Source organism: Cebus imitator, unplaced genomic scaffold, assembly GCF_001604975.1.
Source record: "Cebus imitator isolate Cc_AM_T3 unplaced genomic scaffold, Cebus_imitator-1.0 Scaffold4, whole genome shotgun sequence".
In the NCBI taxonomy this organism is placed as follows: Eukaryota; Metazoa; Chordata; class Mammalia; order Primates; family Cebidae; genus Cebus; species Cebus imitator.
In genome coordinates this window covers 10,696,214-10,713,577 of record NW_016107319.1, presented here as the reverse complement: position 1 = coordinate 10,713,577, position 17,364 = coordinate 10,696,214, and the positions used below count along the sequence as shown (strand labels likewise).

Here is a 17,364-nt window from a genome sequence, read left to right as displayed (position 1 = left end):
TTTTTTTAGATAAAGTTTTCACTCTTGTCCCCTAGGCTGGAGTACAATGACACAATCTTGGCTCACTACAACCTGTGCCTCTCAGGTTCAAGTGATTCTCCTGCCTCAGCCTTCAGAGTAGCTGAGATTATAGGTGCCCCCACGTCACCTGGCTGATTTTTGTATTTTTAGTAGAGCTAGGGTTTCACTATGTTGCACTTGTTTTTTCAACTTTATTTTTTTGATACAGAGTCTTACTATACTGCCCAGGCTAGAGTATAATGGCAATTTACAGCACGATCATAGTGTGCTGCAGCCTTCAACTCTTGGGCTCAAGTGATCCTCCCACCTCAGCCTCCTGAGTAGCTGAGACTACAGGAATGTACAACAATACCTGGCTGCCTCTTGCACTTTTATTTAGTAGTTCTCCTCAAATGGTACAGGGACTGCTTCATAGTGGTCTCTGGAAAAAGTTCTTTGTTCCAATTCTCACATCAGTCACTTCACAATATGAAAAATATACATAAAATCTTGGTATGTTCAAATTAAATAGATCTTAGCCTCAGGCTTCATGTTTTCCAGAATTGTTCTATTCTATCCATGACTCACAAGATTCCTGGTAATGGGGAGGGTGAAATGGCATTTGTGGAATCTCAAAATGCCTACATAAGCCAATTTTCCACTTCTTCCCCATTATTTTATTAGCTCATATGTTATTAAGAGTAAAAAAATTCATCTCGGTATTGGTTTTAACTTTTCACCTTGTATCAGAGGTGTAATAGCCATAAAATGGCCAAAGAAGGGAAGAAGATGGTCAAAAGGTATAGACAAACAGAAAATTTAGCTCTAAAAAAATGGCCAAATGGCTCTATTAAATGAAAAATCAGCAACATCATTTAACAGCTAAAATTTATCAAACTGAGCTTGTTGCTAAAAATAGAGATGTTAATAATATACATAGTCCCTGCCCTCATGGAGCTTTATTTACTGTCTTGCAGAGAAGACCAACAGAACAATCATTATAAGTGTGAAGAACATTCTAAAGGAATTCAGGTTGCTGTGGGAACTGAGACCTAATCTGCCCAAGTGGAGTAGGGAGATATATGTGGAGAAGGCAGTGTCAAGAAAGGTTTCCCAATGAAACTGACCTCCGCCACACAATTACTTAGTTTATTAAGTAATGACCATGTGCTATACATGAAGGATAAATAAGAGTGGGCTAGGCAAAGAGGGAGGATAAACAGGTACAGATAGAGGAAACGTGCATGAAATGTTTCCACTAAACTCAAGCACACAAAGCATGCAAGAGCACAAAGGAAGTTGGAAAGGGAGGCAAAAACCAGAATGTGCAGACCTCTCTAGAGGACTTCCCAAGAGCAATGAAAAGCAGGACAAGAAGATCATGTCTGCATCTTAAAAGATCCCTCTCTGTAGACAATGGACTGAAGGGGATGACCAGCCAGGAGGCAGCTGCTGCACTGCAAGATGAAATGCTGGAAGGTTAGCACAGGGTGAGGGGGAATGTGGATGGAGAAGACATATTCATAGTGAATTTTGGTTTCCATGTCAAATGCCTCTATTTTCTAGATCTAACACAGGGCCCTTAATTTGTAGGGGCCTCCGTTTCATTGCTTATGCAGAACTAAAATCTTCCCTATATATTAATACTTTTTAAGTTTACTATGAGGATCAAAAAAAAAAAAAAATCATCTCCCTAAATAACTGCTGGTACATATTACTTATCCAATACATTTTACTCTTCAAAGCTCTTAGCTCCACTTCCATTTCTGGCCAGAAGAGTATCTCTGTGCTGAGTTGAGAAAAAAGAACACTGCATCACAGCTGATATAACAAGCAGTAAAGAATGTCTATATTGGAATTAGTAAGGAGAATTGAGCACAGTTGTTAGAAAAAAGGCTATACTCTCTTAGCCAAGAACAACTGCAGCAAAAGGTAACTTTTAAAAGGATACAATAAAAATGACTTATCTAGAAATAAATCTAAGATGTGCAAGAGCTATATGGAGAAACTTAAAAGTGTACTACATAATATTATGCTCAAGAGCATACTATGTCGATCTTCCCCAAATAAAATCAATGAAATTCCAATAAATTCCCAAAGTCACAAGACTTAACAAGGGAATCCTAAAGTATATAATCTAGAAATCACAAAAACGTAATGTTGGATAAACATAAAAAAGTCGTACAGGGAAATTCCAATATCATTATATAACATTTTAAAATATAAAAAAATTATGTAGTCATGAGCTCATACATATGCAATAATAATATAAAAACATGCATGAGAATGATAAGCGTCAGATTCAGAACAGTGGTTATCAAAGAGAGCAAAATTAGAGGAGCAAAAACAGGGGGTCTAGTTTACATGTAATCGTTAATTTCTTAAAATAAGTAGTGGATACAAAGATACTTGTTATACTATTCTCTAGTCTTTAAAATCTTTTTTTGGGGACATGTCTTAAATATTCCACAAAACTACAGAATGCCTTTTATTTGAAAACCATGCTATTACATGATCTAGTTTAGCAATTCCCAAACATCAATTCAATAGACATTAGCAACACCTGAAGTACTTGTTAAAAACAGAATACCAGGCTATTCCAGGATCAGGATGTCTGGGAGGAGAGCCATATGATTCTAATGTACAGCCTTAGTAACCCAGTAACTATTAACAGCCAATCCATCAACAAAATTGGTCCCAATCTGACAATGAGACATTTAAGTGCATGAATATCTAATCACTTTCTAATGATCCAACTGTCTAGAATGCAGATTCTAACTTGAGGGCAAAACTGTCCAAATTTTGATATATGTCCTTTACCATACCTCTCAAAAGACTACACATATAAAAACTAGGTGTATTTTATGAAGTAACAGTATCAAATGATTCCACAGATGAATGGAATTCCTTTATATTCACCACAGGAAATATGCCACAGCAGAATTCCACCAGAGATGATAAAAAGTGCTGCTCTTAAGTTCAAAATCGTTGAAATCACTGGCAACTGCCCTCATGCTGTGCTTCCCTCAAGCATATAGACAGCAATACTGCACTTCTAATTTTCTTCCCTTAGAATACAATTCATAGCTAGTTTTATCTAGAGAAATGCAGAGAACCATGTGAGACATAAAAAATAAATTTAGAAAGAAAACAATTTACTAAAAATTAGAGGTATTAGTACTGCAATGACAATTGTCATAGCCTGCTCCTAAGAAATAATGTTAACCAGAGATAACTAAGCTGTTAAAATGTACAAAATATTCAAAGGCCTTCTCTCTCTTACAGACACACACACAGTTTCCATGAATATTTTTAAATTATAACTAAAAACAAGGAAGGGGATTATTTTGATGTTCTAAACAACACAAATCCGGTACTGGGCACACAAAGCAGATCAACATAAAAGGACTCACTTACCAGGACTTTCTACTCGCTTATAGTGGTAGGGATTGATGCAGACCTCCTTCTGCTTGGAACCAAAAGGAAACTCACAGCATTCCAGTGGTTTTAGTTCATGATGGCTCTGAAGATCGGGCCAGCGCCACACACGGCAGTAAATGACATGAGGCAGTCCCTTCCGGTGGGAGACTTGCAGCCTGCCATCCAGAGAGCGGGGAATGGTGACACAGTTACTCGGTTGCCCTGGGCAGCTCAAGGCTTTTTCCAGTTCCTCCATGGCACCTTTCTTTTTCTTCAGTTTTTTCACCAAAGCATCAACAGCTTTCTCGGCCCATTTTTCTTCTTCATCGCCCTGTTTCCACCCAAGAAGTCTCTTCACAGCTGGACTTGTAAAGGAAAATAAACTTGTCACATTCATAATGACAGCACTCGTTATATACTCCTTGGATATGGTGAAATAAAGGAGTCTCCAAATGCAAAAGGACAGCAGAAGAGATTTGTTACAGAGGACTCTCTTTAACTTCTTAGTTTGAAGTCCAGAAAAGTAGAAATTACCATTCCTAGCGTTTCAAAAAATAACCCAAAGTCAGCACCTACAAAAGAAAAAAAAAAAAAGGTTAGAATCATCTCTACCATACAACGAAATTTATTAAGGTACTATTTTATGTGCTAGGTACTATTTTAAATGCTTTCATGTATTGCAGTATGCTGTGGACTAAACTGTAGCCCCTAAAATTCATATGATGAAGCCCTATCTTCCAGTGTGACTATATTTGGAGATGGAGTCTTTAAGAAAGTAATTAAGGTTAAATAAAATCATCAGGGTGGGGCCCTAACCTGGTAAGACTGGTGGTCTTAAGATTGCTATTTCCCTCCTCCAGCCTCTATGTCCATGCACTGAGAAAGGGCTGTGGAGGGCACTGCAACAAGGTGATCATCTGCAAGCCAGGAAGACAGCCCTCACCAAAGCCTGGATTGTACAAAACCAAGATCTTGGACTTTCCAGACTCCAGAACTATGAGAAAATATATTTCTGTGATTTACGCCACTCAGTCTATGATATTTTATTATGGCAACCAAATCAGACTAACATATAGCATTGAATGCTTTTCACAATCCCTTGAGCTAGGTCACACAATTGTTGCCATTTTACAGATGAGTAAACTGAGAAGCAGTTTAAAAAGTAGTAAGCCACTCTTAACATAAGCTCTGGAATAGAAGCAACAAAGTTAAAAAAAGTCCAAGTTCTCAACAGATATTACAATGTTTTAGATTTAGATTCATTTATAACCTCTAAAAATATATTTCAAAACACCTCAATTAACTGGAAGCAACAGGGAGCAAAAAATATATATATTAGTCAATATCTGTTTTTGGTTTGTTCTACAAATATTTCTTATGCTAAAAGAAAATTCCTATTATATAAATGTAGTAATATTTTAGGATATTTCTTCAGTGAACAAGACTGTCTATGGGCTATAGGGCAAATAAGATAGGAAATACATCTGCTTTAAAAATTTTGCTACTTATTGACATAAAAGGAATAAAGCATGTGGATACATACTGTACCAAATTCTTCAGCCAAGTTACCTCATTTAAGCTATTTACTCTCCAGCACATGAAAACATAAAATGTGAAAAAGGTTAAGGAGGTTAACTTTGTACAAACCCTGGCTAACTTGGAGTGGCACATATCAGACCAACCTCCTTTCAAACAAACAATCCAGAAAACAAACAAACAAAAGCCCAGCTTTCTAAAGGCATCAAAGAGGAACCAAGGCACTCAGGACTTGAAGAGGCCAAGATCCTGGAGAGAGGGAAAATGCAATGAAGTGAGCTGAATATTCTTCACTGCTCTTCCTTTCCAGGGATTTGCCAATAGCTATGCTATGAGCAGCAAAAGGTCTAGGAACCAAGCAGAAAGAGGTAACTAAGAGGCTAAAAAACAAAGCAGAGCTCCTAGTAGTCTCACAGTGCTGAGGAAACACAAAATAAAAATACAACAACAAAAGGAGTGGGAGGCCTGCTGAGAAGAAACCCTGGTAATCAGTCTATGCTTTCAATGGAATCTCCTGGAGGAATACACCCTAGTCTAAGGGCAAAAATGAAATGCAGCAGTCTTTACAACCAACCTAGAATCATCTTAATCCTAGCCTGGGTCTAGGTGATGTGTTTTGCTCTCTAACAGCTTGCCAGAAGAAAAAAAAAATCTCTATAGAGACATCAAATGTAGCCACTATAATTTTAAATTCACAGTATATTGCAATCAACCAAAAGTTATCAAGCATCTAGGAAACAGGACCAAATGACCAAAACAAAACAGAATACAGATAGACCTAAGCGGTGACCTAGGTAGTGGTGTTACCAGATACAGCCTTTAAAATATTAATGATTACTATTTAATATGTCAAGGAAAAAGAAGACAAAGTTGAAGATGTTAACAGAGAATTGGAATCTATAAAAAAGAATGAAATAAAAATTCTAGAATTGGCCGGGCGCGGTGACTCATGCTTGTAATCCCAGCACTTTGGGAGGCTGAGGGGGGCAGATCACGAGGTCAGGAGTTCAAGACCAGCCTGACCAACATGGTGAAACACCATCTCTACTACAAACACAAAAAATTAGCTGGGCGTGGTGGCGTGCCTGTAATTCCAACTACTCAGGAGGCTGAGCAGGAGAATCGCTTGAACCCAGAAGGCAGAGGTTGCAGTGAGCCGAGATTGTACCACTGCACTCCAGCCTGGGCAACAGAGTGAGACTTCATCTCAAAAAAAAAAAAAAAATTACAGAACTAAAAAATTAAGAAACTAATGAAGACTTTAAACAGATGAACTTAACAACAGGTTAGACACAGCAGACTAAAAGATTAGTGAACAGAAAGATAGGTAAAAAATACACTAATGCAAAGAGAGGGAAAAATGAAAAATAAAAAACTGAGGAGACATAATGTTCTAGCATCATGTAAGTAGAGTCTTAAAGGAAAAGAAGACTGTAACAGAGAAATATTTTTAGATACTAGCCAAGAATTTTCCAAAACTGTCAAAAGACATCTAATCATACATTCATGAAGCCTGACATACCTACCAAGGATACATACAGAAAAATCTACAAGATTCAAAGTGTCATATTACCATAAAATTCCTGAAAACCTGACAAAACTCTTTATAAAGACACACTACCTTCAAGTAAGTACAATCAGGTTGACAGCTGACATTACAGCACAAGACAATGGAGAACAGAAGACAATGAAATAACATCTTTAGTGCCATATGTAAGTAGCTGGTAACTTAAAATTCTACATAAATTTTCAATCATTTTACAATCATTCAAAAAATGATTGTGAAATAAACATGCTTTCCAACAACCAAAATCTGAGAGAATTGGTTTATAGTAGATTGTCACTAAAAAAAAAATACTAACAGAAATTCTTCAGGCAAAAGGAAGAAGATTATAGAAATAAGCAAAGAACTGCAGGAAATGAGGAAGAGCTCCTGAAGGAGAAATAAGGGCAAGTTTAAATGAAAACTGACTTTACAAAACAACAACAGGAATGTGGTGTTTAAAATACATTTAGAATTAAAATGCATGGCAACAGCAAAAAGAGATAAATGAAGTTAGCATTCTAAGGTCCTTGTGTTATCCAGGCCATGATAAAGTATTAATTTATTATTATTATAATAAGTTATGAATTCATGTCATAATAAAGCAACAACTGAGAGAGAATAAATTAAAAATTATAACAAGTTAATAGAGGAGTTAAAAAATATGGAATTAAATATGTATAAATGATTGGCCCAGTGTGGTGGATCATGCCTGTATTCCTAGCACTCTGGGAGGCCAAGGTAGGAGGACAGCTTGAGCAGTTACAGAATAGCCTGGGCACCACAGGAAGACCCTATCTCTACAAAAGGTAAAAAAGTACTCAGGCAAGGTGGCACGTGCCTGTAATCTCAGCCACTTAGGAGGCAGAAGCAGGAAGACTGCTCAAGCCTAAGAGTTACGATAGGAGTTATGATCATGCAACTGCATGCCAACCTGAGTGACCGAGTGAGTGTTGTCTCTAAAAATCAAATAAAAATTTTAAAAACGATGAACGTAAAACAAATGAAAAAGAGACAACAGATGAGACAAATAGATAATAATAAGATTTAGATATAATCTCAAAAGTATGAGCAATTACTTAAATATAAATAGACTACAATATGACAACTAAGAGACAGGTGTTGTGGGGAACATTATTTAACTATATGGTACTTAAAAGAGACATACATTAAATATTAGTACACAAGACTGAAAGCAAAAGCATTGAAAAATACATACTATGTATATTCTACCCAAAAAACTGTCATAGCTATCCATTCAGATAAAACAGAGTTTAGGAGGTATCACCAGAGATTTTTAAAGAGAAAAAAGAAAAAAAGGACATTTTATAGTGATGAGTTGAGCCACTACACAGATTTTTAAATTCCAATTTTTATGCAAATAATAACATCCTCGAAATTCATAAATCAAAAACTAACAATTACAATGACAGGCAAACCCACAATCCTAGTGGGAGATTAACATAGTAAATGATAAAACAAGCAAACAAAAATCAATAGATACAGAAAAGAAACATGTTTAAAAACTTGATCCAAGTCAGATACATATTATGGCAGCACTCAACAACTGTACAATTCACAACACTTTCAAATACACAGGGAATACTTACTGAAACTGACCATATGATGAACAAGCAAATCTCAATCTTTATCAAAAGACTAAAACCATATAGAATATATCCTTTGATCTTAGTGTAACTAAGAAATAAATAAAAATATTGTTATTGAAAAGAACTACACTTTAAAATAACCCACCTGTCAAAGAAGAAATTGTAGGAAAATGGAAAATATTTTTAATTGAATGCTTGTAAAAATATCACATCAAAGCCGAGCATAGTGGCTAATGCCTATAATCCCAGCACTTTGGGAGGCCGACGCAGGTGGATCACTAGAGCTCAGGAGTTCAAGACTAGCCTGGCCAACATGGTAAAACCTCATCTCTACTAAAAATACAAAAACTAGCCGGGCATGGTGGTATGTGGCTGTAATCCCTGCTACTCGGAAGGCTGGGCGGGACAATCACATGAACGCAGGAAGCAGAGGTTTCAGTGAGCCAGGATTTTGCCATTGCACTCAAGCCTGGGTGACAGAGCAAAAGTCTGTCTCAAAAAAAAAAAATCACATCAAAAATGTAGGATGTGGCTCAAGTCACAGAGGGAAATTTATAGTCTTAAATGCATATAGTAGAAAAGAAAAAAAGCTGAAAACTAACATTCTAACACCCACCAAAGACTTTTTTAAAAGGAAAAATAAACCCAAAGAAAGAAGAAAATGAAAGCAGAAATTTAAAGCATACTAAAGAAAATCTACAAAATCGAAGTTGATTCTTTGAAAATACTAATAAAATTGGATAAATCCCTAGCAAAACTGATAAATAAAAAAGAGAAGACACAAATTACCAAGAAATGAATTAGAATAGGGGAAATTATTAGTGAGCCTCAGAAATTAAAAAATTATTATAAATAGCTGTCACAGCAAATTGTGCATGTCTATGGCTACACTGTGATAATCTACATATCTGTCATCTTCACTACAGGAAATGATTGTGGGACTCCAGCTTATTATTTTCTTACCTTTGGAACTTGGCATAGTACCTGACACATAGCAGATTCTCACTAAATGCCTGATGAATAATTTAGCTCCCTGAAGAACTTAGAAAGCCAAATGTGGAGCATCAACTTTATTTGGGAGGCTATAGAGAGTTTGCTGTTTTCCTTTTTAAAGAGTTCACACAAATTTACTAGTTTTTTTGAAGTTGGTATTATTTTCATTTAACATTAACAGAAAGAGAAAACAAAACTATGCTATTATCAAAAGTCACACTTGGTCAGAGTGTACCTAATGATATGATAATTTCCTTTTTACTAAAAGGTTAGTTTTGCAAAAGAAGAAGAACTTTTTTCTACGCTTCTAGGAACAATTTGTAGAGGGAGTGTATTTCTTCATATTCTATATGCCCATTTCTTCTACTTCAAAAACAGCTTTTTAACATTTTAACCAATAATTTTAAAACAGAATGGCTAAGTTTGTATCAAAATCACTTGGGGCTATTTCAAGGTACTGTATAAGAACCACCATTTCAGATTTCTGTTTTAACTATTCAAATCGGCATTCATTCAACAAAGCTGTATTAGGCACCTGCTAAGGGCCTAGCACAGTGCTAGCACAGAGGCAAAGATGTCTAACATCCTGGAAGAGCTCACAATCCACTGGGAAAGCCAGTGCATAAACAACTAACTCCCATAAAGCAAACTGCTAACCTGCATGCTAATTCTAAAAGTGCTGAGATGTCTTATTAGGCATCTTCCAGGGACTCTGTCAGAAGAAATGCTATGATTATACTGTCACCCATGGCACGAGAATAACAGAAGAGGAGGCCCACATGCTGTGCATTTGCCTACTATTAACTAACTCTAATACCATGTGATAAAGGCTATAAAACAAGAATCAACAACACTCTGGTCTGAATATTTGTATCCCGCCCCCCCTAAATTCACATGTTGAAAACCTAACCCCAAAGGTATTAGAATTAGGAGGTAAGCCCTTTGGGAGGTGATCAGGTCATGAGGACAGAGCCCTCATGAATGGGATTAGTGCCTTATTAAATTAATCCCAAAGAGAGCTCTCCTCTCTTCCACCATGTGAGAGTGAGAAGAAGTCATCCAAGAGGAAGAGGGCCCTTACCAGGTACCTTAATCTTGGATTTCCCAGCTGCCAGAACTTTAAGAAATAAATTTCTGTTGTTTATAAGCCACTCAATCTATATGGTATTTTGTTACAGCAGCCTACAAACTAAGATAAACAATATATAAAAACAGAAAAGGAAAGAACAATTAATTCCAGAGATTTCAGGACATTTTTGCCAAGAGAAAACATCAGACTTAAAGGATAAGTAGAATTTTGCAATACAATAGAGCAGACATTTTGAGTGTTCATTACTTGACAAGCACTGCTCACTGTTGTTTAATTTGTTAACCAGTTTAATCTTAGCAACAATGCTATAGTATTTACTGTGAAGTAATTACCATCATTTTCTTTATTTTACATGTAAGAAAAATAAAATGGAAAAGTTAAGTATCTTGTCCAAAGTATATAGACAGCTATAAGTAGCAGAACCTGGATCTGAACCCATTTTGCCAAGGACGTAGAGCCAGGATTTTTTTTTTTTTTTTTGAGACGGAGTTTCACTCATGTTACCCAGGCTGGAGAGCAATGGCGCGATCTCGGCTCACCGCAACCTCCGCCTCCTGGGTTCAGGCAATTCTCCTGCCTCAGCCTCCTGAGTAGCTGGGATTACAGGCACGCACCACCATGCCCAGCTAATTTTTTGTATTTTTAGTAGAGACGGGGTTTCACCATGTTGACCAGGATGGTCTCGATCTCTTGACCTCGTGATCCACCCGCCTCGGCCTCCCAAAGTGCTGGGATTACAGGCTTGAGCCACCGCGCCCGGCAGAGCCAGGATTTTTAAACTACTTTTCTAAATGGCTTGTTCTAACAGACACATAATAGAAATGCTAAGGTTTAATCCGGTGGGAGATTATACAAGACTGATATGAAGGCAGTGGCAAGACTGTGAAGAATCTTATCATGTAGGCAAGTGGAGGTTTTAAATTCGAGAATTAGCATAATTAGATCTACATTTTAGAAAGACATCTAAGGTAGTATCTTTAATACAGAAAGAGTTCTTTCATACTGGGAGCAAAAAAAAAAAAAATTCTAAACCAAGGGCCTCCAAACACTATAGAAGCCAGTTGGGTGGTAAATGTCTTGAGGCCTCTCACAAAAATTAAAGTCAAAGGATCACAGCATTTTGCATATAAACATGCACAGACAAAACAAAATGCAGGCTGATTACTAATTTTTACGAGTTAAGCATTTTTTTACATACAAGTCAAACAGGTAACCTACCTCATATAAGGAACTCAAATGAGTCTACTATACTATAGCCTTGGCAAGACAACTACTTTTTTTCTGCCCCTTTTTGCACTTCCTGCCTTAGTTTATGTCAAAAGCTAAGTGGCCTTATCAGTTTAAAGTGCAAAATAAAAACATGAGTCAGCAAACAGAGATTTCCTTCCCTCTTGTCCAAATATAAACATTTCACACTGACAAAAAAGTATTCATCTAGTTAAAACAACAATCCAGCAGCCTTAAAAATATTGAGATCTTTATTCCAGCAACTTTACCTTCAGAAATTTACCCTAAGGAAATATTCTTAACCAGAAAGGAAAAACAGTTTTTGCACAAAGATTTTCATCAGAGCATTATTTATAATAGGGAAAAAATGAGAAACATCTAATAATTGAAAAATAGCTAAGTAAACTGCATACATATATCTACTCAATGGAATATTATATAGCCCTTAAAAATTATGTTCATAAAGACTATGTAAAAACTTGGGGAAAACTGTAAGCAGAACATAAAATGGTTATATGTACCATGAACAACTATGTAAATATATCAAAATATTAACCATGACTGGGTTTGGAAGATTAGTAATGTGTCTCTCTCCTCCTTTTCTAAACTTTTCAAACATTCTTTAATGAAAAACTGTAACTTATAATTTTTTTAAAAAGGCCTTCTATGCAAATATTTGCTAATTGCCAAAAAAACCCCACAAAAATCAATTCATTAGCTCAAGCCACACCTAGACACTACTTAGAAATCAGGTTGGATTTATAGTGTGATCTGGTTTGAGAAGTTAAAAAAAAAAAATGTAGTTTAAAGCAGTGTTCTAAATTCAGAACGTTTTCCTAAGGAGATAGAAATCCTTCAGGGGAAGGATTTCTATCAGAATTGCCAGAAGTGAAATTAGAAAAATACTCTTATACGACTCCTCTTGATAGAGATATATCATTTTCCAACTTATGTGTTATTCCTTAACATTAAAAGAAAAAAAAAAACAAATTTAAAATACTATTAACTGCTGTGTAACTTGCTTTATATATTAAGGAAACCTAATCAGCCAATTGTACAATAAATGGGCATTTTCTTCATCTTGGCATCATCTAGTAGTAAAGCAACATTTAAATTATCCAATTCCTGTGAATATTAACAAAACACACTTTCTTCCATTTAATACGTTACAGATCCCAAATTCCCATGGAAAGTTTTTTTTTTTAATTACTCTAATTTTCATATGAAGACACAATTGTTTTTTAAAGGGAGGAGTAACCACCAAGTGTTAAAATCCAACTGACACAAGAGCAGAAACTCAAATATCGCATGTTCTCACTCATAGGCAGGTGTTGAACAATGAGAACACATGGACACAGGGAGGGAAGCACTACACACTGGGGTCTGTCAGGGGGAAATAGGGGAGGGACAGAAGGGTTTGGGGAGTTGGGGAGAGGTAGCATGGGGAGAAATGCCAGATACAGGTGAAGGGGAGGAAGGCAGCAAATCACACTGCACCGTGTGTACCTATGCAATAATCTTGCATGTTCTTCACATGTACCCCAAAACCTAAAATGCAATAAATAAATAAATACCTCAAAAAATAAAAAATAAAACGATGAGGAGACAAATAATGTCCATCACCCTCTGTATCAGTTTCAGACTAGAGGCTGTTTTATAATTATTGGACCTGTGTGGAATTCAACAGACTAAATAAATGCTCCCATTAAATACTGAGGGAATAATTATATTATTCAATAAAATAAACAAAAAATACAGGCTACAAAAAGTGACTAGGGGGAAAAAAATCCAAAAACTTCCAGTACTTTAAGAAAGGCAAATGACAGGAGATAAATAGTCTAATGTCAAATAAAGCAGGCAACTCTTTCTCCCCCCGCTTCTTGTTCTTTGGTTCATTACTCTTTCTTAACAGTTAAAAAAATCATGGCACAAAGATCAAAAGAATTAAGAAACTAAAAGTAAAGGGTATTGATTAACTTCACTTTGAAAATGTTTAACAGCTGGATAATTTTTTTTTTTTTTTTTTAAAGACAACTTTATAAAAATTCTGTTTGATCAGCTGGGTGCAGTGGCTCACGCCTGTAATCCCAGCACTTTGGGAGGCTGAGGTGGGTGGATCACCGGAGGTCAGGAGATCGAGACAACATAGGGAAACCCTGTCTCTACTCAAAATACATAAATAAGCCAGGCGTGGTGGTGCGTGTCTGTAGTCCCAGCTACTTGGGAGGCTGAGGCAAGAGAATCGCTTGAGCCAGGAGGTGGAGGTTGCAGTGAGCCGAGATTCATTGCTCTCCAGCCTGGGCAACAGTGAGACTGTACCTCAAAAAATATGAAATAAAATTGTTTGATCCTTTTTTTTTCTTTTTGGAAACAAGTATTTCCAAGTAATGAAACCACCTATGTGCAAATTTCCAGACTTACACCACCAGATATCTTCTTAAACAGATAGACTGGTCTTGTGAATACACAGAAAATGTATGACTTGAGCTCCCAAAGTATATATACGGTGGACTTTAGAGTGATCATAAACAAACTGCATGAATTTTGTAGTTCAGTATTTTTAATATATGAAATCGTTTCACAATATACCTCATTAGGTGCCATGGAGATGTAAGCTACCAGAGAGACGTTGTAGAAAGTGATCAATATTAACTGGCAATATTAGTATTACAGAAACGTATGTGTTATCTATCCTAACATCCAATTTTGGATAGAATTCAAGGCCTGGTGAGATTAACTCTTGCCTTGAGATGCTTAAATTAAAACATCAAAAAAGGTCAGCCAGGTGTGGTGGCTCACGCCTGCAATCCGAGCACTTTGGAGGCCAAGGCGGGTAGATCACCTGAGGTCGGGCGTTCAAGACCAGCCTGACCAACATGGTGAAACCCCATCTTTAAAAAAAAAAAAAAAAAAAAGAAAAGTCAAAGGGGAATATGCCAGGGGACCTGTAATGTAATTTTCATTACTCTAAAATCAACTACTGTTTTCTAACCTGCTTCATGTTACTTAGGTACTCAAGTCAACTGTATACTCTGAACAAAAATGGAATTGTCCAAATAGATCATGACTCCAAAAGATGATAAAGACACCTGAAACATTCCTGACACTTATAGAAACTACAGACTCACAGAATATTATACACTGAAGATGTAGGGTTTAAAATGCATAAAGGTTGCAAAAAACATATTATTTCAGCAATTTAATGCCAATAAATACTTTAAAAAGTAAGGAGTAATCCATCACTGCTTGCATCTTTCATGCCATCTTGTAAGAATTACAATGAGATTTATTGGTAAAAGATGAAAACCTCATAAAATGAAAAGGCGATCATAATCATTACCCTAAATAAAATCAGGCCGAATTAATCAGAGGTCTAGAAGAATTAGGAACTTACAAACTTCTGATAAAGCTAAATACCTATTACTTAAATGTGGAACAGCAGACAACCTACATGAGACAACGGCCCAACAAGAAGGCTGAGGCAGAAGCATCTGCACACATTTCCAAACAGAGAAACAGCACTCCTAAAAATCAGTACCCCTAAAAATAAAGACAGGTGGAGACAGAACTCTGGAACAAGTAGAACACAATGATTAGTAGATGGTAGGAACTGTAAACGGTTCCTAACAAAAGCATAAAAGATTACTGTATAGCTCCTTAAGGAAAATGATGAATCTCTATCTACCCTTAAGGCAGACAAGCAAAAGACAAGTTAAAATTTGCTATACAAGTCCAATGCCATTACAATGAATATAAAAACAGAAATGGACCCAGTTATTTCAGTTCCAGAAAATACCCTAAAGTAGTTTGATCTAGTTCAACAAATAACAATGTTCAAAGGCTTCTTTAACCCAGTTACTCCAATTAGGAACTAACCAGGTTTTCAGATACATTAAGTCCTTACTTAAAGTCCTAGGTAGGTTCTTAGAAGCTGTTTTTTTAAGTGAAATGATGTAAAACAAAACTAATTTTAGCATCAGCTAACTGATATAAACAAGAGTTAAATTCCTACAGGGCATTCCTGGTCACAAAAACATCACCAAACTTCTAAGACCCAAAACACTTATAAAATTAACACTGAAATAATTGTGAGCCATATATACATTTAAGAAAGATTAATAGAAACAAGATAATTGCCCAATTATTCCAGTTCAGAGTCACAGTGACCCAAGCCGATCCCAGCATCTCAGGGTACAAGGTGGGAACCATCCCTGGACAGGACGCCATTTCATGGCTGGGTGCACTCACACACACACACCTACATTCACTACAATGGGACAATGTAGACATACTAATTCACCTAACGTGCATACCTTTGGGATATGGAAGGAAACTGGAGTAGTCAGAGAAACCCACGCAGACACAGGGAGAAAGTGCAGCTCCACACACAGAGTGGCCTAGGTTGGGAATGTTTTTCCTCATCAACATTATAAGGAAATGACACTGAATGAAATGAGGTTGAGGACCTGCTGTATTTGTACTGGAGGATGAAACAGGTGAAGTGCCCTGCATTCCTTTTTCCTATTTTAAAACAGCACTTAGCCCTCAACTTTCAACATTTCTCAATCTCAAATAAGTCAAATTTAGCTAAATAAAACTCACCACTAAGCAAAATAAGGGGGGAAAAAACCTAGAACAGAAAGAAATATGAAAATGGATAAAACCTCGCTCTTTTACTAATTCTAATGTACTTCATAAAGTACAGCGCTTAACTTCATTGCTAAAAATGCTAAAATGAACTCTACTTCGACTGAGTCCTTAAAGGAAAAAATGTATTTAACCAAAATTCCTACACAAGAAAGCCATATGGAGACCTACAGAGAACAGAGAACTCTGCTGATCTCAGTTCACAGCAGCAGGAGAGTTCTACTAACACAAACACCCACAAGTAAAGTTCCATCTTACTGAGCCTCTTACTATTCAGCCTTGTTCTGGTTACTTCCAAACACGGGATTGACGATGCAGAATAGCTAGTTTGATGTTTTTCCTGCTGCAAATATTTTTTTTTGGTGCCAGATATTGATTTTCCAAATCTGGAGAAATCGAGGTTTGGAGGTAGGAGAGAGGTTTAGCTCTTGAAAACCTATTTATAGTAATGCAATAACGCAGGTACTATTGCCTTTAAAGCAGAGACACTAACAGCAGGTCTTCCAGTCCCTCCAGTGTGACTTAAGTGACATTTTAGCAAGAGATGCAATGTGGTCCCTCAATAGTGCTAAGTGAGTAGAAATCTTAGGAATCAAAGAGAAAAAGAGTAACATGTAGACTGAATTCCAGCTTACTACTCACCAACGTGTAAGTTCACTAAAGTTATGATATTTCGGCCAAACAATTTCAAAAGTAGCATCCCCTTGATGAAAAAAAAGCAAGGACCTTATGATGTCACAATGACAAGAGTCTCTAAGGATATAACTGTAGTTTATGTATTTCAGGTGTGCCAAGTATGCTATTCAACAAGTCTTCACTGTATTAGAAAATTCTTGGAGTTCTTTCTGGTTCCGTACTGCATACATAAATCCTTCCATCCTGACAAATGTGGGCTGCTAACAGAGCACCTGGTTAATTTGTCTTAATCATAGAGATTCTCTACAAAACAGCAGTTGTCACATCTGTTTTGTCTCATTAGATAATTACTTGCATAGGTAAGCAGACTGAAGGCAATTAAAAGTTTTCTTATTGTCCCCAACTTCAACGAAGTTGGCTTTTCTCTATTTCCCTAACATTTTTTCTAAAAGTTATACAACATTCCTTAATCCCACTGAGCCCCCATTCCCAAATTCACGTTTGTGTTGGAATACTGTCCTTCAGGACATGGTAGGCTTTCAAGATATCTAGCTTAAGTCCATTCACATTCATGTCAACTCAAACGCTGTAAAGACTCCTGGCCTACAAATGCTCACTCCTCAAACACAGGAAAGATTGAAGACCACAGACATTTTAAGATT

The 17,364-nt window shown here is 36.5% G+C and overlaps 1 protein-coding gene across 3 annotated transcripts in view; it reads right to left on the bottom strand.

The window, feature by feature from the left end:
* The window catches only part of SMAD1 (SMAD family member 1), a 77,990-nt gene that overhangs the window by 40,885 nt on the left and 19,741 nt on the right, over positions 1-17,364 (bottom strand). For all 3 annotated transcript variants that reach the window (XM_017534669.2, XM_037740548.1, XM_017534677.2), the window contains exon 2: positions 3,418-3,992. In XM_017534669.2, the coding sequence (XP_017390158.1) occupies positions 3,418-3,817 (400 nt within the window). In that variant the 5' untranslated portion in view covers positions 3,818-3,992. The remainder of the gene's footprint in view (positions 1-3,417; positions 3,993-17,364) is intronic.